This window comes from Parasteatoda tepidariorum, chromosome 6 (genome assembly GCF_982258835.1).
Source record: "Parasteatoda tepidariorum strain Cologne lab strain chromosome 6, Ptep-v5.0, whole genome shotgun sequence".
Classification (NCBI taxonomy): domain Eukaryota; kingdom Metazoa; phylum Arthropoda; class Arachnida; order Araneae; family Theridiidae; genus Parasteatoda; species Parasteatoda tepidariorum.
In genome coordinates this window covers 23,004,555-23,032,141 of record NC_141760.1, presented here as the reverse complement: position 1 = coordinate 23,032,141, position 27,587 = coordinate 23,004,555, and the positions used below count along the sequence as shown (strand labels likewise).

The 27,587-nt window shown below is 28.0% G+C and overlaps 1 protein-coding gene and 1 long non-coding RNA gene across 2 annotated transcripts; both read right to left on the bottom strand.

Annotated features, from left to right (window-relative positions):
- Window positions 1-550: 550 nt before the first annotated feature.
- Window positions 551-4,569, bottom strand: LOC147807692 (uncharacterized). The gene is made up of 4 exons (XR_015434555.1): window positions 4,465-4,569; window positions 3,321-3,369; window positions 1,451-1,646; window positions 551-897 (listed from the first exon to the last, which is right to left on the bottom strand). It is a non-coding gene; the product is annotated as an uncharacterized LOC147807692 (long non-coding RNA).
- Window positions 4,570-7,940: 3,371 nt separating this feature from the next.
- Window positions 7,941-27,029, bottom strand: LOC147807691 (protein SSUH2 homolog). The gene is made up of 12 exons (XM_087165545.1): window positions 26,889-27,029; window positions 25,366-25,441; window positions 23,305-23,358; window positions 23,115-23,181; window positions 20,880-21,009; window positions 20,288-20,348; window positions 17,475-17,662; window positions 15,069-15,151; window positions 13,477-13,569; window positions 12,464-12,566; window positions 11,121-11,225; window positions 7,941-8,215 (listed from the first exon to the last, which is right to left on the bottom strand). The coding sequence occupies exons 2-12, from the start codon at window positions 25,406-25,408 to the stop codon at window positions 8,072-8,074; spliced, it is 1,071 nt and encodes a 356-aa protein (XP_087021671.1). The 5' UTR covers window positions 25,409-25,441; window positions 26,889-27,029; the 3' UTR covers window positions 7,941-8,071.
- Between the last annotated feature and the right edge of the window lie 558 nt (window positions 27,030-27,587).

The following is a 27,587-nucleotide window of genomic DNA, read 5'->3' as shown; positions in this document are numbered from 1 at the left end:
TTTAATTTCTTCATAAGTGAAACCCAAAAGAGAAGTATTGTTTATTGTAAATATTGAATTTTCCGTTGTTTTACTCTGCATACAAAGTAATAAAATAATAAGATACAAAGTAATAAAATTATATTGTTGATAAAAGTGAGCCACTGAGTTCTGTATACGTTATGTTTCGAACCGCCATGATGTAATAATGTTCTGTAAAAGCTGTGGTGTAAAGCTATTTTTTAATTGTTAGCAGGGGTGGCAAGGGAGCCTAAAATTGTATGAAGTGGTAGCAACTCAATTTATTCTTATTTATTTAATCCACTTAATTCTTCAATCGTAAATGCCACCATAACTTACAATTCAAATTTATAGCGAAAACATACCTTGCATTCAAATATAATCGTAAATTGAAAGAAACGTACTAATTTTTTCCTCTGTTAATGAATTTTCGCAATTTATTAATCACTACTTTTTACATTTTTAACAGCCCGTGACATTCTGTGTTAGTAAAATAGGAAACTACCAACTTTATTAAGTATAACGAAATTCAATAATTGTCCACATAACGTTTTGCAAAGATCTCCGGTTTATTTCGTTATCAAATTATACAAATATGCTCTCAAAACAATATAAAAACTTTCAAAAGTTAAACACGTCTGACAGAAATTGAATTCCTCCTATCATTTACGATAGATATCATATAATTGTTTTTAAAAAAAATGTTGCGGTTTCATAGTCTTACTAGAACATTCGCTTTTGAAAATGAAACAACTACATGACTTAGCAAGAGCATTGGTTTTGATTGGATTGTGTGTCTTATGCTGGCATGCCCTTACTCTTGTTCCATTTTCGTTGTTTTTTGCAGTGAAATCGTAGCACACTTTTCTTATTGTTTCATCTGTTAAGTTTCCGAAACTAGAAAGACAAAAAATACGAACATGTTTATTTTATGTTCAAATACATATCTGTCTCATTTCTTCTAGAAGCTCTGTAAAGATCACTCTTAATGAATGCTTCTAGAATCCAAGTAAAAAGGGGTGCAAAAACTTTAAAAACATTAGGAGTAACAAATGTAAAAGAAAAAAAACTTATCAATCTCAGACCATAGATTATCGAATTCTGTCAGAGCAAAAGAAAAACAAATTTTTTTAATAAACTTATTTCAGAATGAAATATCACATATTTTCAATTCAGATATTTAAATTCGGGCACATACTTCCAATCTTTTTAAAAGTAGCTAAAAATTAGGAATGCTCAAAAATGTACTTCAATATTTACAGCATATTTGGAAAAAAATAACATTTTAAGTTCAATCGTTGAATTATTTTGTGGTTAAGTTGTATATAAAAATAATAAGTACGGGTATTTAAAACTGTAATATTTAATAAAAAGAACTAAGATAAATATAATATTTAGTGCTGTTTATTTATTTATTTGTTCATTGGCGAAATAAATTAAATAAACTTACGTTGGCTAAGAATGTACTGGAGGATTTTTAGGTACTTCTGGAATTACGGAAAGAGTCGTAGGTACTTCAGAAAGTACTGGTTGAGACGTAGGAGCTTCAGAAAGTACAATGGAAGTAGTAGATACTTCGGAAAGTATGGGAGGAGTAATTGGTACTTGCGAAGTCATTGCAGGAGCTGAACGCCTTCTATTACTTTCTAAAATTATAAAAAAAGGGTAAATATTAAAAATTTAAAAACAAATATCTTTATTTTAGTTTTAAAGATTATTGTTGAATAAAGTAATTCATGGTATTTATTAAGCGAATTCAAATGTAAACAATTTTGTGTTCTGTGTACTAATGGATGAATCAACGAATGGAACAGATTATTCATGCTTCGATAAAATTTTACTGTAATAAAAATATAAGCTAGTGTTAAAAAACTTAAAAATTCAATCCTTTGGTTAGTACTTATATTTATGTTTTATCAGTGATTTAGCCCACTTTGGGTAATATATTTGGCATCCCAGAAACAGTAGATTCTTTACAAAAGACAGAACTACTAATATTGTTGAAAAGCTCGAGAAAATATTAGCTAAATAGCTTTTTGTATTTTCCATCAATAAATTTGTGAAAATAGTTTTTTTTCTTTCCGAAACTGTGAACTCGCTATGAGTGAATAGTTGAATGTCTAGTGTATATCTATAGAATGCTTCGCAATGTCTAACAAAATTAGAAAAAAAAATCAGCATCTTACTTTCCTGCTACTGAATTTCTTTACCCGCATTATCAAACTCATGCTGCTCCGCTTAATTTCCTGAATATTGCTGCGGCTTTCGGGCGCAAAAAGAAAACCCCTTATATAAGTGATTGGAAAATCGTTTTTCGATTTCTTAATTTCTCTTTTACGTAGAATTAGGATTAACGCATTACTTCTAATATTTTTCATAACACTGAATTTGAAAATTATCCAAGATTCTTTTAGTTCTTTGTTAATTTATTTTTCTTAAATATCTTTGTTTTCGCTTGTGTTAATTTTTTATATGACTTCAGTGCCATAGGAGCAAGTAATTCTAAAAACAAAAATTGTTTTATATTAATATTTCAACTCCAAGGTGTTACAAAATAAAAATATAAATACATTATAAATAAATTTATTGTGCGTATGAAACTATATTTTCGTGTATGTAAAAGTAAGCTATATAAATACTTTATTAGATTTGTTATCATCTTTTTTATAGACAAGCTCTGCAATACTTTATAACTGGAATAACTTCAATTTACGCATTTTCCAATCCAATTAAATCCAATGTGCGTTAAAAACAGAGTGTTCCGCAAAAACCACGTGAAATATGTTTTTTTTTTTTTTTTTTTTTTTTTTTTGGAAAAATTATCAAAAATGAAGAAAATTATACACATTTAGGATATTGAAAAACGGGAAAGAAACGTTTTCAAAATCTAACAAATCACAGTAGATTTAGACGAATGCAATAAACAACGAAACTGGTATAATTCAAAGTTAAAAGTTGAAGGCTTTTCTAAAAATCATCTTACAACTCCGGTTTGTTTCTCTTAATATGTATACTTTTTCTGCTTTTTTTAATAAGGGCTTTAAAATGCATATTAAGGTTCGTCTTTACGCGAAACCCTGTATTTTTATTAAGCATAAAATTTTGCATTTAAAAAAAAACTTAATTCAAGGTAAATTCCATAAACATACAATATTATAATTTTTGGGACAAATGTAGGCTTCTCTTTCCATCTATTGTCCAGAATTAAATAAACGTATAATTCATTACAAGCATAATTAAATCTCATTTTATTCAAATAGTACTTTTTAAGAGTTCTGAATGAATAGGAAACGCTTTATCATAGCACAATTTTTATTTACCTGCCATGGCAGCTTCGTAACTCGGTGGCTTTTCCATGGCAATATTTTTCTAAAAATAACAAAACGAATTGACGATAAATAATATTATATATTACAAAAAAAAAAAAAATACTCGCTTTTAATACACAACATTTAAAGCTATAAAAGCATGAAATCTACCACTATACAAATGAATGCAAATTCATTGATTCAAGCAAAATAAAGAATTCTAGTACAATTTCTTGTATGTTTCAATTATTCTGTTACTTTTCGGTTAGCCTGGCGCAAACGAAAAGTAGCCAAAAAACGTAGATATTCACCAAATTATTTATAAATTTAAAAAAAAAATTTTAAATTGTATTTATTTTTTGAACACAAAATGAACTTTAAAAAAAATTAAATTAAAAAAAAAGCATTTAAAAGAAAAATAGTTGAACTTAATTTCACCCGGAAAGGTACCGATTTTCTTTTTAGTTTAACGCAATTATTTTATTATTCATAATGCATTTATTTCTGTATTCCATATCTAATCCGAAATCCGCAATTGTTGTAATAAATTGCTTATTAAAATAACATTAATGTCATTGTTTTAAAGTAAAGTACGCATGCTAGCAACAGCGCTTTGTGGGTTAGTTTGGGTGACTTGGAGTTTTAGGTTCTTCAATTTTGTGACCAAAGCATGATTATTATTAAAAGGTCATCAATGCTCACTATACCTTCTTGAATCTCAAACAAATTGAAAAATATCAATAAATTGGGTAGGCCTAATGCCGGCTCTGAGGATCGAACCCCAGTTTTTTTCAATAACAATTTAGAGCCTTTAACAACTGAGCCATTATCCTAAAAATACAATCTTTCTTGTTCTACAGAAATATTTTCTAAAACTAATATATATAGCGTTAAAAACATATATTTAACTTAAAAAATCAAAATATTTAAACTTTGACAACAAAAATTTAAATATGACTTTCATTTCTAAAAAATTATTAAATTATTATTAAACATACATTGAAACACTACAAGAAGTCGTAATTCATGTTATCAATTTTAAATCGAATTAAAATTTTTTAGCACAATTACAGCATGCATTACGAAAATTACAGCATATTTTAAAAATTGTGTTTGTATGAAAATTATTCAATACAGTAACATGAATACAACTCACCTTAAATCTAAATGTATGTTTTTTTAATAAAATACCAACTGTCCCTTTCTGTTCGGTACTTTTCTTTCTTTCATTCAAAAAATGTGAGTGTTTACTTTAAATAAAGCAAATGATAAGAAATTTTTATCATAATAAAGATAAGAACATGAACATATTGTGTTTGATTGTATAATAGAAATAAGCCCTTTTTTATTGCACTGATTTTTATATGTATCGTTTACTGCTCACTAAAATGTGATTCACTATCATTAATCGAGTTACTCAGTTATATGAAACTGCTTGTAAATAAGTATTATCAATCATCGATGTAAGACCACCCAAACTGTAAAATTAATTTTAAAAAAAAATATTACAAAATGAATTCTTAGAAAATATATGAGCACACCTAGATGATTGTCAATGTTTGAAAAATTATTCGGCATCGCTTCGTTGCAAGAAGTGGCGAATAATGAAAATTTCTTGAATTTTTCAAACAACAACAGAGCTCTAACCTTCAGTACTGATACTGTAATCTCACCGGATTTTTTTTTCTCTCATAGATGAAAACTGATTTGAATTGAATCATAAACGAAAGATAACAAACTTGAATTTAACTTATTTATTTAATAACGCTAATATAAAAGCTTGAATTCAATTGTTCTTTCATACAATAGTCAGAAACTTAGCTTATAATATATTTTCTACTATGCATCTATGAACCTAAAGTTTTAAAAACAATTAAAATCTCCATCTCCCTTTTTCATAGAAAAATTTGATTTAAATAAAATTTTGTGTTTCTATGTTATTTTGATATTAATATATCAAAAACTTTTCTTTTACATTCAATGGTTATTTTTTGATTAGCAAAATTTTTCTAAATATTTATGAAAATTATTGCAAAAACATTTAGATGTTGCGTGAGTTTGAGATGAATATTAAAAACAAATAAACGATAAAACAAAGCTCTTGTGAAAAATATTACTTTATTTTTTAAATTAAAAAATTTTTTTAACCTATATACAAACATATAAATATTTACAGGAATAAAAATTTTAAGAAAAACACAATATGCTGAGGATTCAAAATATTTGAGCATTTAACAACTTTATTAAATTTTCGTGAACAATAAATTTATTTACAAAATTAATCGTTTCAATATTTGTACACAGAAATGAGTAAACAATGGAGCATAACTTATTTCTACATATTAGAATTAAAGAAAATTTTATTTTTCTGTTCATGTTGATATAAAACAGCCAATTTTTAGTAACATGATGTTTGTGCGTTATATTACTACAATTATACCATTTGTGCCTATCACAAACATATTCAGATTATAAACAAAAGAAACAAAGAACAAAATAACAGCAAGATAAGAAACAAAATCACATGTTTAAATTATATACATATATACAAATAAAAAATTTACTTCTTTTTATTAATTTATTCCACAAATTATATAAATATAGACTGAAGTATCATAATTGATTCAGATAAATTTTTGTTCTAAAAAGTTTGTTGTGTATTTGAGGTCATCAACTCTTGGAAAGTGTTCAATGTAGTCTAAGATACACATTATCAAAACCACAAAGCCAATATCAAAGAGAGCTCTGAGTTAGGTAGCAGTCTATGAAGTATTAAATATAATTATATTTCTTATTGTATTATTAGTACGAAAGTAAATAAACAGAAAATACAGATGACACAGAAACATGGTTTAAAAAGATTTTTAAAACTGATCCAGATTAGACAATAAAACACAAAGAAAAAATTTAGCTTTTAGTCCTATGTATGCTTCAAATTTTGTCTCTTGTTATTTATTTAAATTATTATCTTGTTATTTATTTACTTAAATTTTTACCTTTCAATTTTTATTTGCTTCATCCATCCAAAATAAGCTACATTCAAAATTTGCTACATTTATCCAAAAATAAGATTTTGAATTAAAGTTTACTAGAACTTACCAAATGTTTCTTCCTTTGAAATGATATTTAAAAGGAGAAGTTCAAAATATTCTTTTTGCCTAAGAAAATACTGTTAAGCATACTTGATATTTTTTGTGATTTATGGTTTATTATTTTTCCATAAATGTAAAACAATTACTAGTTCTTTTCTCATTCTTTTAAAAAAATAATTTAATAAAGTTTTATTTTTGTAAAATTTTCATTAACCAGTTAATACCACTTTTTAAATTAAGGAGTATATTTTAAAATTGCAAAACGAAATCGGTTCAAAAATTTTGAAAAAATCTAAAACTTTCAAGAAAAAACCAATTTTTCAAGCACGCTTTTTGACTTTTTTATGTTATAAATCATTTAAAAATAATAAATTTTTTTACGTCAAACCCACACCGAAAACAAACATGAACAAAACTACCAGAACATAGTAAAATTCCCCATGCTTCTGGCTTCATAAACTCGGTAATTTTTACTAGAGCGTTTTGATAATGATTTTGGGGAAATTAAAAGTAAAATATGGCCTTATAATATGTGACGAAATTTGGCAAATGTGGTTAAGTTTGGGAATTTTATCTTAATACCTAACACTGCTAGAAATTTCTCGGGAGAAAAGATTAAATTATAAATTATTTAACTGTTATTTAACTATATCCAAGCAAACCATAAATAAAATGGTATTCAAACTGAAAACAGTGAGAAAATCGTTTATTAACTGCTTTCACCTAATACGGTTAAACAACCAGAATTTTATCGCATCAACTGGGCCCACCTAATGAAGCCCCTTGGTTCCTTGCAGCTGGGTACATATTGTTGCCGAGAGGGCTACTCTGTCATTCTTATGGTCAACTGAATGGGGGGTTGGAATCCCAGCGTTGGCACCACGACATTTCTTCGCCACAAAACATTCCAGAGTGTTCTCCACTCCCAAATTCGTAACCCTGGACTATTAAAACACGATATTCTCTTTGACGCCAATATGGCAGCACCATAAACCTGTTTAAGACAACAAAAAAAAGTCTAGTATTTCCATGGTTAAGAAACCTTATAGTTTTCTATTCGTAACTTTTTTGACCATTCCAGTTGTAAACGGATTTGAAAATGTAGAGGTAAAAAATGATCTTTACCGTAAACTTTACGGTTAATTGTATGGACAGGTTGCTGCCGGTCATTTTACCGTAACTTTAGAAGGAAAATTCTAACAATGTAGAAATAACTATAAAAACTATTTATTCGATTAAATTTATATTTCTGTTTTAAAATTTTTAGTAAATGTGTGATAATAAGAACTATAATTTTTAAGACCAAAATTTCCGGCGTTACTAAATGAACGGGAAATCTTTCAAATAATAAGGATTAAATACCGCATACTTTGAGTTTTAACACCCATATTATTGCTTTTAAGCAGAAATATCATTTCCATGCGATACAGAAATTTTTCCAGAGATTTTCTTTCTCTATGCATCTACCATAAAAATCCCATTTAATTTGAGAGAGATTTATAAAATTTAAATAGGATATTATATATTTTTTACTTTTAAAAAACAAAAAAAAGGGATTACAAAGCTCTTTGCTTTGAAAATTGCTTCATATTCGAGTCGTGAAATTCATTTTTCTACAAACGGTACAAAAGTCATGTCTCATATTTGCACCAGTTTTTACATAATGTTTTACTAGCAGCAAATACAACAGCAACATTTTTGAGGGTATTTTTCAAAATAGACTTCATTCTCAAAACTGTAGACATAGAATTCCCCAACTTTTCTTTTCCAAGCATAGTCCACCTTTGTAATAGGGATAGCACGAAGAGTTTGTCTCTAAAAAAAAATTATGAATTAATTAAATACATATGTAAATAAATAATGAAGAGATATTTAAATAATAAAACCACCAAAGAGAAATGGCAAAGCATATAATAGATGCAATGAAAATTTGGTAAAATTAAATTGGATTGAATTAATTTATGTATGCACTGAGAAAAAAAAAGGATAGTCAAAACTAACAGAACATGGTAAACTTTGCCGTGTTTCTGGCTCTATGGGAACACCAATAAGCTCGGTGATTTATATCGAAGAGCTTTAGTAATGATTCTGGTAAAACAAATAATAAAATAGGGTTTTAATGTTATAAAATTCGGCACATGTTGCAGAATTTTTTAATTTCATCAAATTATCATAGAACATGACATTCGGATGATTTTTTTGGTTTTATTTTTATTTTTTGCTAAATATGTGGTAATAAAACTAGAATTTCCGGTAATTTGTTATCTTTCTGAACGGAAAAATTACCAAATGAATAGTTTAAATTGCCTTGCACGCAGGTTTCTTTCCTTTTTTTCTGACAAATTAGCGATTCATTGAATGAAAAATATACTTAGAATAGTGGGATAAAATTTGGTACACATTTGAAAATTTGGTAATTTTATCATATTGTTATAGAGCATATAGAGCATGGCATAAAAATCATTTATTTGGTTAAATTAACTTCTCTTTTTGCATTTTTTTCTAACTGTGGTAATAAAACCCGAATTTTTGAGAATTTATTAACTTGCGAGCGGAAAAATTTGAAAATGAATGGTTTAAATTGCTTCGCAAGCAGTTTTCTTTTTTGAACAAATTAGCCATACGCTGAATGGAAAATATCCAAAGAAATGCCATTTAATTAAGAAGTCAAAAACAATAAAAGCGATCAAATCGTCAAAATGTAGTCGAAACTATGTCAATATTATAAACTATTAAATTACAAAAAGAAATCAAAAGAATGTAAATGTACACAGTTGTTGTTTTAAATATATATAACTTTAAAATTCCCAAGCTCATTTGAATTCTTTTTTTAAATTTAGCATTTAACATTTCGAAGCCAAATGCGATGTACTTCAACTTTTGCGCAATCAAAAATTTAAAATTGTCCCGAAGTTTGAGATCATACTGTAAAAGGACGCAAAAACTGAATTTGTCCCCGTACGCTGTAAGTCCTAGATACGCTTCTGCATACTGCCTGAGTAAAAACTATTGTAATAGATTGCCGAAAGTATGGAAATCATCAAAAATGTTTCCTAAAAGCAATGATTATTGCGAATGAAGCAATGATAAGTGGCTCATTATTAAAATGTCACAAGCTTTTCAATTATAAAGTGTTTTTGGCTTTTACATGAAATTTTACGCTTTGAGTTAAATTAGTAACATGATAATTAATTATTTAAGACCAAGACTAATGATACATTCACGTAATCGTAGTTATGTACGTTATCTGCATAGCATGCGTCATCAGTTTTAATAATTTAAGAAAAGGTTTTGGTTGAAATTTATAAAAAAGTAATATTGCCAGCCATTACAAGACTAAAAAATTTTTTTATTCAATTTCTCATATATGTAGTAAATATAATATTACGATAATAACAATGTTGTTATTGTAACGCTGATATAATGTGGCGTTGTCAGCGAAAGCTATACGCTCTAGGGAAGATTTAACTATTTTTCCTCGAGCGTATTGCAAAAAAATTCCAGATAAAATTACGGTATAAAGTAACGGCACTTTGGGTGCATTATCCGTAAAGTCCATGTTACCGTAAATTATTATACCGTAATACTTATTTAATTAGAATGATTCAGTAATTTGAGGGTAATTATTACTGCAAAAATTGCGATATATCAGATTTTTTGTTCTGTAACATGTTCCAGTAGAAAAAAGATTTCACAGTAAAGAGTACCGGAACTCTGGGTGGTGGTACTTTTTACCAAAGTAATATCCAGAATTTTTTTACAGAGCAGAGATGAAATAGAAAATATTATGACATTTAATGGTGATCTATTCAAAGGAAAAAACTTGAAACATTGAAAGTCACCCCTATCCTTCCTTCTTTTTTTTAAAATGTAAATGCAGATAAATATTACATTTAGTTGTAAAATTTGTGTTAGCAATCAGTTGAATTATAATTTTTTAAGTCCACTATTATATGTTTAGCAAATATTTCAGCTTAGTGGGACTCAGATATAGATAGTTATCTTATTTTTCTGAATTGCACTGTAAGAAAACTCTTTTACCAGTATTTGGATCTAAGTTTCTCATTATACCTAAGCTTAAGTTAAATGAAAGATCATTTTATTTTACTTACACTATAAATTGTGTAGTATGATCGAAATCGTGCAACAGACAGCACCAAAATTCGGTAAAAGACACAAAACTTTATCTGTAAACTTAACTATATTTGTTTACGACGCCATGTTTTCTTTAAAACTCGGTCTCGGTGTATCGGAACAACTAAATGCATGTTGTTTTAAATATAAACTTATTTCGATGGGTAAATGACTTGTTTGCATTAATTAAAGCACATTTCCTATATGTTGCTGTTTTGAGTTTGATTGGTGGAATGAAATGGTTAGAGAATATCATAAAATAACCAACTTAAGGTAAATAATTTTGATACAGTAAATCGCAATCTTGGCCTGTATTTAAGTGCTTTAAAAATACCTATCGATGATGCAATCTTTCTCTGCTTTAATAAGAAAAAGAATGAAAGTAGGTGTTTTGTTTCTTCGTTTGGTGCACCTACGTTTGGTTCATCCTTCTACTAATATTTGGAGCTAGTGAAAATAACAAAATATGGTACAACTCAGCTCTATTTTATGTAACCAGAAAATGAATACGATTTTTTTGGAGCAACGTGGCTCGGAATTTTTAACAGTGTGGTATTTAATTTCAGAACAATATGTTTTAACTTACTTGCATAAGAATGAGTTGATTTGAGAAATCTCTTCTGTGCTTATTTATTAGGCAAAACGACTGCTCGTTTAGTAATGCATCCGGTGAATGTGTCAATGGTGAAACCTGAACAATAATTTCACAAAGAAATCTCATAATAATGTAATGTCAATTCATTTCAAAAGTGAGAACATTAATTGTTAACACTATAGTGGCAATCACAGAATACTCATTGGTCAAATGATTTTTTTTCTCACAGCCTTCCATATAGAGGATGTGGTATTTAAATAGATGCTCCATTTAAAGACACGGGTTTCAAAAACTGCACCAACTGATGTTTGTCATCTTAAGTCCAATTAACTGAATTGGTATTATAATCAAAGTTCAGCGGCCGACTCAAAGTTGAGTTTACGACAATAAATGTTTAACTCCGTATCCTTGTAATTTTGAATTCAATCCAGAAGACAATTAAACTTCTGAATCAAGCATTGAGATAAACCAGCCTTCGTAGAGGACTTTTTGATAAAACTAACACACACCTGCTTTACATAAAAATACTCCCTCGGTTAGCCCGACGTTAAAGATATTCTAACCCATGATACATCTATCAATGGGAATACTTTATGTCAGCACTGTAGTCAATGCGAGTCAAGAACTTAATTCCGATTGACCTGCCAACGCCGGGATTCGAACCTAGGAAGCGAACCCTATGTTAACCTTGCTCATTAAAGATACAGTAAAAATTTTAATACTTTTGAAGACAGCGGAAAATTTCATCACAGTCGGATACCTCGAGGTATTTAGATATTATACCGGAGCCAGTATCCTACTAGCTTGTGAACACCATCCGGTATTATATCTGATTTTGCATCATACTAGAGCCAATATGATACCGGCTGATGAAACACCGTATAGCACTAGGTTCGGTATCATACTGGGGTGAATTTCGTACCGACTTATGAAACAACGATTCCAGTAATACTGGGTTCGGGATCATACTGAACTCAATTTGATACCGGCTTATGAAACAACGATTCCGGTTTGATACTGGCTCCGGGATCATACTGGACTCAGTTTGATACCGGCTTATGAAACAACGATACTGGTATGATACTGGATCCGGTATCATACTGGAATCAATTTGATACCTGCTTATGAAACAATGATTCCGGTATGATACTGGGTCCGCGGTATAATACCGGATCCAGTATCATACCGGAACCGGCTTTTTATAAGCCGGTATAAAACTTTTTTCATTGTTCACAGAGTTATCCTAAATAAAAAAACATTATTTTTTCACAGTTGTAACGAAAACTGCAATCAACATCATATTTATTTACTTATTATATATATGTTGTACATACCACTGGATTTTCCTCAATAAAAATTATTCTACCAGCAGATTTAATAAGCAGCTTTTCAGGTATATTCATGGGATTGGCCACGAAATTGTCAACGTTATTTTTCCTGTAATACAGATATTTAAAGGAACAATTATATGAATAATTCTTATAAAATTTATTCTTTTTAATTAGCGTAAAAACATCTAGACTAAAAATTAACGCAAATAAATAAGCTCCAACATTTTTCACACATACTTTTACCATTACAGTTTTATTCATTTGAATATTGAGAAATTAAAGTCAAGTTTGTCTCCTTCTAGAGTTAAATGTAACGCAAATTATCATTTTAATAACCTTTTTCCTGGCTAGTTACATTTTTAATTAGACTTTCTTAAAAATAATTTCAATTTGTAATTGCAAATATTTTTGCGTCACAGGAAATTTTTAATGTTTGTAAACAATTTAAATATCTACACAGAACAAATCATTTCTGGCACAATAAGGGTTTCATTTAAATTCGATAAACAATTAATTTAAATATCACCTTTCCTAGTATTAATTAATTTAAGTATTACCCTTTTTTACTGATTCTTTATAATCCAAATTTCACATTTTTGAACATGAAATTTAAGATTTGTATATTTATGCTTTTTAAAAAAATAACCCCAAAAAATCAAAATTGAAATTCATATCACAAGACAATGTTTTACTATTATATTTTACTATTTGGTTCTATTTCACTATGTTTTAATATTATATTTTATTGTATTACATTATTATTATTGATTATAAATTAAGACATAAGGCAAAGAAAAATGGTTTAACAACTTTTATCAACAAAATCAAGTTTTTATCGACTTGAAATTTTAAAATTTTGATAAATGTTTTCAATAATGCTTCCTACTCTTGAAGTAAAAAGAAAACCACCGCGATTTTTAACCTTGAGCATCTTACTCCATTCCCTCTTTTAAAATCAATATTTCAAACAAGAAAACTTAAATGAAATCGTATACGCTGAAAAAAAAATTTCTTACCATGTAACAATAAGCTCTTCATAATGTTTGAGTTTACCGTGACCATCACAGGTGCTGCATGTTACTTTTCCACTTCCACTGCACCAAATGCAACTGTAAAGGGAAATTACAACCATTTTCAATTTTATAAGTTTTACAAATTTCGATTAGTTTTACTAAAATATTTCTAACCAAAAGGCAAAATATATCATATAGTTTAGCGGAATAACCCAAACTGTAATAGAAATTGACATTCTCTGGTGAATGTAAACATTTAGATAATCCAATAAATTACTTAAATAAATTTATTTCTCATTTGCAACTCTTCCATTAAAGCTTGCGAAATATCGTCTTTTAAAGGTGTAAATAAGAAGTAAGGATATTATTAGATTAAAAACTTCATTCGCTTCAAAAATATACAAATAGGAAATAACAGTAGACATGTTTCAAATGTTCAAAAACATACTCCCGTATTGAAGACACGCCAGACGTAAATGAAAAAAAACAAAAATGATTGTCCCTCTCGGTAACGGTGGTTTTGCTTGTTCTGCTTTCATCTTTTTTCTCTCTCGGCAACTGTGGTTCTTCTAATTTTATTTCTCACCTTTATTTGTCCATTTTTCGTTGGCAATTTTACATTTTATATTTCAAATCACTTTCGTTTCTTCTCATTTACGTCTGGCAAGTCATAAAAATTTATCCTGTTTTTGAGCATTTGTTAACACCTCAACTTTTATTTCCTACTTGTTGATAAATGAAGCTAGTAATATCTGACAGCTTCAGTTGCTTATGATTGTCTATCTTAAAATGGTGGTAACTACTCTACTTTGCATCAAGAGTTATATAATGGAACAATCTTGAAGTTTAACGATACCATAAACTGCCCTTGATATTTGATTACACCAAGAATTTTATCTGGGGTGTTAATTTATCTAAATTTTTTACCGCCACTTTTGTTGTTAAGACATATTAAAAAATTTTACAGCTTAAATTTGCTGCTGATAGAGTATATTAGATACTTATTGTAAAGTATATAAGATACTTATTATATTAGATTGAAATATGTTTTCAGTTATGCAAAATAGATATTTGTATTTTAATTTTAATATCTCTGAGAACCATATTAAATGATTTCATAATGAATAAATTCTATCCTCTTTTCTGCGTGTGTTTCATTTATAAGCAAATATTTATTATGTAAAATTATAAGCAAATTAGATTATGTATGAAACCTGAATTACTGATTCGTATTTTATATTGTCTGTAAGAGTAAGTTTATTGATTTTTATGAGTATTTTACAGTAATTATAAATATTAGAGTTACAGAATTGAAAATAAATGGCAGCGATTACTTTGCACCAAAAAGTGTAAAAGAACTTTCTAGATAGTTCTTTGCACTAAGAACCTGCCCTTGATTTTGGTGCAGTTGGACACTACTTTGGTATAAAGTAATTGCCACCCTTTGTGTTCGGAAACACGAAATTTGTTCCTAATCTTTTACAAGAATTTTTTCAGCATGACTAACATAAATAATAAGTTCACATTTTTCATTAGTATGAAAAATATTTCCTAAAAATTTTTTCTTTTACAAATATTTAAATAAATATCCTTACGAGCTACTTCCTGAACCACCACAGCTTGAGCATGAATTGTCCTCACTATCTCGCCCACTGCCACTACAAGAGCTGCACGAACTCTAAAAATAGAACAATAGTTTAAAAATCGAACATTTTAAGCACAGCCATTGCGATAAATGAAACGTGTTACGTAGTTCCACGTTAAGTCAATTATTTCCATTTATAAAATTTCGTAAAATTTTTCTAACGAAGTTTTCGTGAAAAGAATTGACGTATCGTAAAATTGATAAAAGACGTTTTTTTTTTTTTTTTTTTTTGGATAAATACTTTTCTGTAAAAATATATAATTGTTAAAACATGTTTTTTTTTCACGTAATTGCTAAAATAAGTTTTTCACGACTTGATTTAATACATTTTTTACGTAGATCTATGACATATTACGATTATGCAGAAGTTCAAGATATTATGTAGTTTTTTAAACTCGTTTTTTAAGTTATCTAACAAGAGACGTTTTCAAAATAAGAACTTTTCTATAAAATTATATAATTCTTAAAACATGTTTTTTCACGTAATTGCTAAAATAAGTTCTTCACGATTTCATGAACTTGATTTAATATATTTTTTTGCGTAAATCTATGACATATTGCGATTATGCAGAAGTTTAACTCGTTTTATAAGTTATTTAACAAGACACGTTTTTAAAATAAAAACTTTTCTGTAAAAATATATAATTCCTGAAACATTTTTTTCACGTAATTGTTAAAATATGTTTTTCACGACATCATAAATTGAAATTAAAAGATTTTTTATATTGAAATATGACATAAAATGATAATGCAGACGTTCAAGGTATTATGTATTTTTTAAAACTCGTTTCTTAAGTAAAGAATTAACTCATGTATCATAAAATTCGAAAAGAAATTTTTTACACTACGAAACTGTCAAAATTCGTTACGAATAAATACTGATTTGTTCTTCTTGTTTTTTCGTTCGAATACATCGCTTTTATTTCCTAAAAATAAATAATTTACTCATAATTGATTTCTTTTTTTCTCAAAAGAATCTATAAAACTGAGCATATGTTTCTTTACAATTTACAAAAGAAATCGCTAAGAGTGGTTTTAGTTTATAAAAATGTTGCTCTGATATTCATCCACAATAATTTATTTAAGTTCTACTTGCCTTAACCTCAAATAAAGTTTTTTGAAGTTTCTAATTTTTTTCCTAATAATTACTAAACTCAGCGCCTCGACAGCCCATAGAGGGCCAAGGCCTATTGTTCCCATCTCAGTTTTCCTGACCTTAGGCTCTGGGGTGCAGAAGCGGATGCTCCGGTCAGGTGGTCAGCCGAACGCGGAACCCCCTTTAGTTTCTAAGCATGCTTGGTACTCATTTATCGACCCACTGAAGATATGAAAGGCTGAGTCAACCGCGCTCGACCCGAGGATCGAACCAGAGACCTCGGTGGCACGTTTCCTAATAATTAGTTCTCCAAATATTCAAGTAATTGTTTCGCTGAAACGTCAAAAAATATCTACCGGAGGGCATTTCTTTCCCATCATTAAACTGAGACTGAACGCAACTATGTTCCTAACATTAACTCTCTTTAGAATCTCACTGTTTTAAGTTGTTGTGTTGTTGTTGTTTCTAATGTCACTAGCTAATAACCGCAAGCTTGATTTTTGATACCACACCAATTTGAGACAGATTGTGCTTCTCTTGTTCTTCAGAGGCTCCAACTAAGGCCAAGAATATGGCATAAGCTGGACATGCGTCGCAGCTCGTTCATACATTCATTCATTCATCCATAGATCGTAATTTCGACCTGAGCCAGAAAACGATCAATCTCCAATTAAGTACTCCTAGAGGTATGATTATTTTTTTTAAATAGAACATAGAGGACTTTGTGACACGATAGATTTAACTTGCACCAGTAACCATTTACTATACCAAAAAACTTAGATGCCTGATTTATTTTTATAAGAGAAATTACTTCTTTATCACTCTAAAATGATATATGTTTGATCGAAAAAGAAAACTCTGCAATTGAAAATAAATAAATCAAATAGCGCTTTATCAAATACTTCGAGAATAATAGGAAAAAAAAGAAACCACCCCCAAATAAAAAAAAATAAAAACTTCACGCAACAATTTTTTAATTGTTTGCTACCTATTTAAATGTAATCGAAAAATATCGTATCTAAACTGTTCGGGGGACTCTTTACCGTCCGTAATTTCATCTCCGTATTATTTCATCTCCGTATGTGGGTTAGTTTTGTATAAACTCTTCCACTACTCTACCTTGGAGTGTCTTGTCTTCTGCGTTGGGTGCACAATTTCAAATCGACGAAGTTAAATAATAAAAATAAAAGAAGTACATCCGCTATGTGGTTTAACGCCCCAAAACTGAAAATTGACAACAAAAAAAAGAGCATATTTTACCGATCCAGACCCTCCACAGGAAGAACAAGTGACTTCACCCCTTCCACTGCAATTCCAACAAGTTTTAACATAAGCTGTATGAGGAATTTCAACATATCTCCTTCCGTCTTCGAACTTCGTGGGAGTGCTGACCCTTATGTTCCAAATAGCTGGTGGCGGGCCATTCTCTGGACCATCAATATCTTGCCCTAAAAAATAAATATCTATTAGTGAGTGATTTTAAATAAGCATGAATAAAATAAATAGGAAACTAATTTTCTTGCTTGAGATTTTCAGGCAATACAATACGGACGTTCGTTATAAACAACTTAAAGAATAATTTGCATTCTTAAAAGTATTATAATTTTATTTTCTGGAACAACCTTTTAATTCAAACTTCGAAAAAAGCGCGGTCTAGGATTATCAGAATGTATTAAAATTTAATTAAATTTCTTTAACGTGTGAGAAATACCAAAACCAATTATTTTTACTATGGTGACCACTAGAATCTGCTCAGGGGATAGAGAGTTCGACAATGAGGTGAACCAGATTCGATGGCCAACGAAAACTAGTCGATAGAAATTCCGCACCCGGCTTGCACCGACTGCAGTGCTGATGTAAAATATCCTCAGTGGTAGATAGATCATGGGTTTGAGTCCCCTAACAATGGGATAGTTTCGTGGTTTTCTTCTCCATGTAACGCAGATTGCTTGTTAGTTCCTGACAAGCCGTCCTCCACAAAGACAATTTTTTCACTATACTTGATCCAAGAGTTCCCTTGTCTTCTAGAATGGGTTCAAAATTACAAGGCTACGTAGTTGTAAACTCAAAAAATTGGGTCGGCTGTTCAACGACGGTCATAAAATAAAATAAAAAATATATTAACCACTAAGCTACCAGAAAATATTATTTCATTTCCACTCTATTATCAAACTACTTCATTATACTATTTTTTATTGTATGATAATAAGTTTAAAAACAACACGCCTGTAAGACAATAAATTTGGTAAATTACTGTTCATTACTATGTGCTGGTAAGCGAAAGAATACTAGAGAACTGGTTACACTGAAAACAATTCCGGATCAAATTGCAGTATAAAGTACCGACACTTTGGGAGCATCAACCATAAAATCCATTTTACCGACGAATATATATTTACCGTAAAGTATACCGTAAGTTTTACAGTAACCTTTATTTAATTGGAGTGATTAAGTTATTTTACGGTAATTATCACTGAAAAAATTACGTTTTGTTCAATAATCTGCTCCGGCAAGAATAGAGTTTATTGTAAAACGTATCGCCAGCCTGAGTGCTAGTACTTTTTACAAATTGTATACAAAATTTTTTACAATGTAGGGGAGAGTGGAGTCAATTGTAACAGGGTACGATTGTAACAGAGCAAAAATTTTGTGTTCGGGCTCTAGATTTGGTTCCTAGGTGGCGCACAAGGTGTATTTAATAAATCCACATGTGCACCCTTGCTGGCAACCATTTTTATGTTGTTTTGAAAGAGTTACATCACAAAAGATATTTTCAAGCTATGTAAGTACTTTTTTTGGTATTAGAATATTATATTGTAACAAAGTAATTTTGTTTAAACAAATAAAACTTATTAACCGAATATGTAAGTGGACACCTTAATTACCATTTCAAAAAAAAAAGATTAGTTTTGTTAATTAACTAGCATTGTTTTTAACAAATGAAGCTGAAATGGCGTCTGGGGGACGATTGTAACAATAAGTAAAGGGACGATTGCAACAGCTGAAAATAAATAATCTTATGTTTACAAACCATTACTTAACTTTTTAAGAGCCACCAATAGTTTCCTATATCATTTATATTATGTTGCATGTGCATTATTTTATTTGTCACCTTTCACAGCATAAATGGAAATGTTTAACCCCTTAAAGTTAAAAGTTTAACCCTTTAGGTCTCTGCTCATTATTATTTTTACTCCTAAAATATCACTACTATTTTGATCAATAAAAAAATATATCCCAACTATGATAATATGTATAATTAACTATGTTTTAGTTGAATTTATGAACAATTCAATTAATCGTGCACTTGTTACAATTGACCCCGTAAGTGGGGACAATTGTAACAAGTGCACGACTGTCAAAAATTGTTAATAACTAATATAATAACATTTAAAATAAGGTATTTCTAGTAGAGGATAGTCTACTTTACTCGTCTGCCAATTAATACTAATAATATTTGGATTTTTTGTTAGTTAAAAATAGTTCAGAAGAAAATTTTACAATTGACCCCACTCTCCCCTACTACATAACTGGTTAACGAGCGAAGCGAACATCGATTGTAAGACGATCCATAATTAATTGCAAATGCTGTTCAGGAATCGACAGGCGATAACGAGAAGGGGGTGTTAACGCCCTAATAATTAAAAATGCTTAATTTATTTATTCTACTTTTTGTTTCTTTTCGAAACCTCGAAACTTAACTTCAAGTATGTATTTTATGACGAATTAACTAGTATTTTAGACGTAAACAAACTTGTCAAATCTAATTTAATGCCTTACGATAAATAGAGTTATATTTCAATTGAATATAGGGAATGCCATATCAAATGTTTTACATCAAACGAATTTAAGTTTTAGTCAAATTCAGTAGTTTTGTTTAAGTTCAATCTTATTTCAAAGAAATAATTTGTGATTTTTGACTATGTACATAATGTATGTATGGATTGTGACTTTGTGAGCAATTTATAACTAATGAATCATGTTTTAAAATATCACATTAAGGTAAAAGTTAAGTTTTTGGGAGAATGAATTTTTTTTTTCAAAAATGAAATAGAATGATTCATTTTACTTACCGTGATATGGTGTTTCTCTGCTAGCCGACTGCCTTTTCTCTGTAAATGATTCTAATTTATACTGGAAAAAAATAAATACAAACTTGTAGAATAAAAAATTTTTTCAATAAAAATAAATTGCAGGTGGTTCAGGATATTCATTCATGGCCCACCTGCAATTCATTTTTTTGAACGCAATTCATTTTGCACCACCTGCAATTGCGTTCAGTATCACAAAGTTATTTACCTTGTAAATAACTTTGTGATACTGAATAGCTTTTAAATATTGAGCAATGTTTAAAAATGTGTTCTTTGGCACAAAAGTCGAGAATTTTTTACAATAAGATGATTTTATGTTATTTAACTGAATTCTGCTACACGTTTCAAATGTAAAAACTCAAATATTTTAAAATAAACTGTTGTTAGAGTCCATGGCCTTCATTAACTATATATTTAAAAGACTGCAGGAATCAAATGTCGCTATGTGGTGTCAAATACAAGATTTAAGTAAAATGCCGTTATGTGCCATTAAATGCAACATTCAAAAATAAATCGAGTTAATTTTTTAAATCATGAATTGCAGGTGGTACATGAAATAATAAATCTTTCTTACGTGTAAAGAACAGGAGCTTGTGATGTTTTGAAAAATCATGTCTCTTATTGCTCGTGTTCCATAACAACAAGTATCATCCACATATTCATAACATGCATTTCTTATTCCCTCATTAGATAGACCGTGAAATCTAAATAAAAAAAATATTTAGCTAAACATCAATGTTTAAAAAACTCTTAATTCTTTAAATTATTGGTATTTATATGTTAAGACTTGCATTATAAATTTACATAAATAATTGGTATTTACACATAGATATTCATTAATAATTTCAATTAAATACGAAACAAAAAGTTTGAAGTTGGCATAAATTAACTTTGGTTTTCAAACTTCTTAAAGTTAAGAAATGAACTTTAAACGAAGCAAATTAAAACCCATCATATTATCAGTTTTTTTTATTTCATTTATTTAAAGAAAAAGTTTATTTTAAAACAGAGAGAAATATATGCGTAAAGTGTTACTTGCAGAACATTCAGTAATAAAATTATTATTCTAAAATATTCAATTTCACTGAAGTTTTAAGTAGCAATTCATCTGTATATTTTAAGAAGAGTAGCTAACATAACATTTAAAAATTGTTTTATAACATAAAATTATAGAATTAAACAAACTTATAAATTATTAAAAAATAACATATTTTTACTTCATTCGAACATTTTTTGAATTGAGCAGCTTTTTACTGATTTTTTGAATTATTTTTAGAATTCAATGTAGTTATTAAGAAAAATTACCGATAAAAATGTATATATATGGGTCATTCTCACGAAAACTGTCATTTTTCAGTTCATAAAATCCCGAAAAAGTAAAGTGAATAAAAAGCTCTGAAACTTTTTATATTAATAGAAATATGTAATGGCATTATAAAGAAAGTATATATACTATAAAATATACTTAATATTTAAATTAATTAATTTTTTAAATAATTAATTTATAATTAATTAATTTATAATAGTTAATAATTAATTAATTAATTTAATAAATAAATTAATTAATTTAATAAATTAATTTATTAATTTTTTAATTTATTTTTCAAATTAATTAATAAGTAAATTAATTATTTTCACTATTTAAAAAGTGAGGGAATGACATTAATAGTGAGGGAATGATATTTTATTTTAATACATGTTTTTATCTAAGTTACATCTACCTAAAGTTTGAAAATGATAACATACTAAGTATATCTAATATTTATTGTAACTTACTCTTATATATTTAATAGTTTTTACAGGTTTGGGAAGTAAAATTGGCTGGCACGATTGAACAAAAAAAAATTTAATAATATACTCATCTTGAATCATTCCCTCACTTCAGCGTCATTCCCTCACTTCATACACTAGTGAGGGAATGACGAATTCAATAAAATTTAAAAATAACAGTTAGGCCTAATTAATTTCTGAAGTCAATCCCATACAATTATATTCATACAAGAAAGCAACATATAATTATCCACTTTCTCGATGAAGTTGTATTTTATTTTACTCTAAAAAATGACATGACGGAATGACAAATGTAAAAAATTTTACCTGGTTTGATTCATTCAAATTTATTCCACAGCAAGGCTTCTTTAAGTTGAAGATGGAAACATACTGCAATTTTGTTCTATGATCTCAGTTGTTAACTTCTGAAGTTTTTATTAAAATATTTTTATTCTAAGAAGATTGCAGGTGATAAGAACATTGTTGTGAGGGAATGACGCGAAGCACTGGGGACAAAGTTTAAAATAGTGCTGTGTTAATATTTTTATCAGAAATTAAATTTAAAATTGATTTTCTGAATTCTATATTTTAGTATTCTGAAATAAAAAACACGAATTTGTAAAAAAAATTTTTTTATTTCAGTAACAATTTTTTTCTTTTTTTAAATCAGCAGTGGGGACAAGTGAGGGAATGACATATTGGTATATTTTAATTACCTAAAATAAATAAAAAATAAAAATTGATAGTTTTATTTTTATTCTTTTGTTAGCTTGCATTCTGAAGGACACTTTCCCTGAATTTTTTTTTTTCGTAAGCTGTAAAACAAACATAAAATATACTGGGGACATGAAAATGACTGTTTTTGTGAGAATGACCCATATAAATAGTTAAAATACATCAATGAAATTTGCAAAAAAGGTAATAAATAGTAAATATTTAAATTTAATTATAAATATTTCAAAGAGCTGCTTTATATTTTATTTATTTAATTTTCTGAATGCATAACTATATTTACAAATATTTTAAAATATTCACTCACTCTGGAAGCACCATCTGGGGTTCTTCCATGTATGTCATAGATGGAGCTGTAGGAGGTAGTGTATTATCTGGAAATATATTCATTTATTTGTAAGATTCATTATGTGAGAAAATACTTATTATAAAATTTTTTCATTCTATATTAATCTATAAATATACTTCACAAAATAATTTAATAATGTCAAACTAACCATGATCTCTCTCAAAACCTTTATTGATGTACGGCATACACTTTGATGGTCCAGCTGAAAAATATATTTTAATAGTAATAAAAAGTAATGCTTAATATGTAATTTTTAAATTTTTTTAATCGTATTTATTTTTCCTCAACTTATAAAATCCTTTTATGCAATCTGCAGTCACGAAACAAACTTGAGTTACAATACCCTTAAGTTTGTTTGATTATAATAGACCATAATAATTACACCATCAGTTTTCACGTTAATTATGAAATAAAAACAAGTTGATTCAAGTTTTTTTAGCATAGGTAACAGTTTTCCACCCTCCACTTTTACTTTCAGTAATAAAGCCCGGATTTTAATGACATTTGCATTTTTTTGCATTTTTTGCATTTTTGGACATTTTTTGTCTTTTAGAGCATTTTTTTTAGATTTATAAGGCATTTTTCTTGAAATTTTGGGGCGTATTTTGCATTTTAATGCTTTTTTTAAAGTTTTCTGTTAATTTTTTGCAATTTTTATTATTTTTTATCAATTTTCATTATTGCACTGGCTTCCAAACACTAAAGAAAATCTATAGGATATTAACAGGTGAAGCAACATCTTTTCAAATTGAAGAAGAATTGTCAGTAAGTAAGACCGTCTTTTTCAAGTACGCACCTATAACATCAGTAGACGTTGAAAGAAGCTTTTGCAGGAATGAAAATTTACTTTCAGACAAGAGACGCTCGTTTACATTTCAAATTATCAAAAAACATTTAATAATCCAATGTAATTTTGATATTTAGTAATATTATGAGATGGAAAATGTTATATCCATTAAAGTTTCTATACAAAATAAAAATATTTTGGTGTCAATATATTTTCCTTTTTTTTGTTATTTTAGGATATAAAACATATTTTTCAAACTTTAATGAGCGTAGAACAATTATTGCATTGCTTTATATCTTTTAAATGACTCATAATAATTTTAAAGAGCAAAGCATTTTTGCGCAATTTTTGCATTTTTAAGGGCATTTTTTGCACTTTTTAAGGGCATTAGTTGAGATTTTTTAGGTCATCAAAATCCGGGCTCTATTCAGTAACTATCTTTTAGAAAATGTCTCATTAAGAAAAATTATTTTTATCAGTATTATATTATTGAATATTATATTTCTTAACTTTCTGGCAATATTTTAAATAATAGTCATTTTACTTAAAACTAAAAAGATGGACAGAAATCTTCCAAAGTTTGAAAATGTTTTTTTTATTCTTGCCATAACTTGATGTTGCTTCTTCAAGGGAGCTTGAAAAAACGATTCCACTGAGCTAAGAGCTAAGCCCTTTATATACTTGCTTTTCTATGGAAAAACTATTTAATTTGAATTGAGTAAACTTCAAAAACAGACATTAAACAATTTTAAATAATCTTCAATTTCTAACAAAGCTTAATTTTTTTATTTATTAAAAAGTTGGAAAAAAGTTTCTGATGAGATTGGAACAGAACAAATTTATATATGACTTTTCTTAGTAGAAAGTTAGTTGTTGAACTGAAATTGCATTAATCAGTCTTGTTATGTGAGAATATATCTCCAATTTGATTAAAAAGAGTCCTTTATTTTTACTAAAAGATTCTATTTGCAATATATGGATCTTGCGGGTTTCTTGAGGAGCAGTGAAAGTTTTTCTATTGTCATGAAAGAAGTATAAATTTTCTGTCTATGCTTTGATTTAAAAAAACCATCTTTACACTGACAACTTGTACTATCACTTGATGTCTAACCTTCAATAAAAACAAATTCAACTGTCCTTATTTTACATTCTGAGTAGCATTTTAGTATCATCATTCAAATTGTAACTCTTATAAGAAATTAATTTTTTATACAGGATATAAATTAATTTATAAAACATTTTGAGGTGTTCTAAACATAAAAAGAGTACTAATGTTTATTAAAACGGAGCTTTTAAAAAAATTGCTTCATCATTTTGCTTAAAACAAAATAATATATATATTTCTTACGTGTGCTAACTAAACTGCATAAGAACAAAAAAGCTTAAATGTTAAATGAAATACTTTAACGATGTAAACAATACCTGCTAAAGCATCTTCATAACATGGAGGCTGATTTACAGACATTGTATAACGTTTTTATAGTTGCAAGAATAACACCTATAGAAATTAAATTATTGAAATTAGTATAAGTATTTTTAAATTTATATTTATAAATGAAATATATATTTTGAAACGGATTTTAAGAAAATAAATAATTGCCTTTATTTACTTTGTTTTAAAATTCGTACCTTGATCATTAGGTTATATTTATTTTCTTCATATTTAATTCTACTAATTTTTATTTCAGTTTAATTAATTCCCGCATTAAGTCATTTTCCATTGCAATTTTCTTACTTTCTTTTCTGTACTTTTTTTCTATATATAATGTATAAGTCTGATTTAAGTCTTATAACTAATTGTTTATATTAAAAGCTATAAAAGTGTTTATAGAACCACTGTGTAAAAAAATCCGCAATAAGTCACGGTAAAACGTACCAGCACTCAGAGTAGCAGTGCTTTTTATTCTAAAATCTATTTTTAATGTAGAATATTGTGGAACAAAAAATCTAATGTACCGTAATTTTAAAGTAATATTTACTCTAAAATCACTGTAATTAAGTAAAAATTGGTGTAAAAATTACGATGTAAAATTTTACGGCAAAAAAAGATTTTAGGGTAAAATGGATTTTAAAAACTTTTTGCGGTAATTGTTTCCAGAATTTTTTACAATGCATGAATAATTATCTAACTTAAAAAGTCATTTGCCTCTATACATAGGTTTAATAAAGATTAAGGCTTGTTTTAACCAAATCTACATTTTGAAAATTGAAAATTAAATATTATCATAGCCATAACAATAAAGACGGAGTACTTGAAACTATTTATAAATAATATATTATGATATTTTCGGAGCTTCTTACACTAGATTATAATTTATCACTGAATTAACGGGAATAAAATTAAGTATTTTAAGATGGGTTAGTTAAATAAAAATCTTCATTTTTGAAACATACCATTACATTGCAGAAAAATTATGGATAAAAAAACACGGTAAAAAGTACCGGCACACAGGAAGCCGGTATTCTTTTTACCAAAAACCCATATTTAACGGGACATGTTACGAAACAAAAAATATGATATACTTTAATTTTTACAGTAAAATCACTCAAAAAGTTTCGTAAAAGCACTTAATCTCTTTAATTAAATCAATATTACAGTAAAAATTACGGTACAATATTTTACGGTAAAAAATATATTTTACGTATGAAAGTTCCATAATTTGATACGGAATTTTTTACAGTGAATCTGAGCGATGTAAACAAATTCTATTTTATATTTCTTCCTTTCATGTAAATGAGTATCTGTATGAAAAATACAATGGATGTCTAATGACACTATGAGATCCCTCCCCTTTATATTTTGCAAATAAATTATATGAACGTTTATAATAACATAAACATAAACACGCAATGAAACATAATAAGAGCATCAACAAAAATCAACAAGTTGTATAGTAATAAAAAATCTCTCTAACAAATAATGTAAGAATCAATTCATATCTTACCTTTAGTTTATCCTGAGTCCTGTTTTATCAAATTGATAAATAATCTTTCCGAGAATTCTGTTAAATAATATTTCAAATGTAAAGATAAGTCATAAAGAAATATTTGATAAAACAATTTCTATGTCGCATGCCCGATAAAAATTATGTGTAGGGGGAGTTACAGTATGTTCTGAAAGTATTTTTAATTAATAAAGTTTTGATTTTTTGATGGCAACCTGCAAGAGTAACCGATATCAATGGCAACCGATAAGATATTTTTTATTTATGTGATACTGTTTTACTTTCTGATAAACTTGAGTGGGTGACATTCTGTGCTTAAAAAAAAAAAGAATTTGAAGTTTATTATTTTTTTTTTTATTTCTGAAACGCAAAAAAAATCTGCAACTATCATTCAAAATCATGCAATTCCCTTTCATAAAATTTTCGACTAATGATAAAAAGTAATGAAACTTTTGCACTAATGACCCATGCATGGTCTTATGCTAGGACAGTGTAAAGAATATCTTTTGCACTTAACATTGTGCAGCATTTTGACTTTATTTAATTTTTTAAAAGCAACCAACAAATCACCGCCTCTATCTCAAAAGTGGTTAAGTATTAACGAAAGCTTTTCGTGAATCTTAACGCTGTTGACGAATTTATTAACGAAGTTATTAAACGACGTTTTGCTAGAAATACCAATGCTTTAATCATTAGTAA

Coding starts and splice junctions, on each gene's coding strand:
- LOC147807691 (XM_087165545.1), bottom strand. CDS start 25,408: ATGTCTGTAAATCAGCCTCCATGTTATGAAGATGCTTTAGCAG. Junction 21,010..23,114: donor CCCCAGATGGTGCTTCCAGA/GTGAGTGAATAT, acceptor TTTTTTATTTAG/ATTTCACGGTCTATCTAATG. Junction 12,567..13,476: donor GAAGAGCTTATTGTTACATG/GTAAGAAATTTT, acceptor TCTGTATTACAG/GAAAAATAACGTTGACAATT.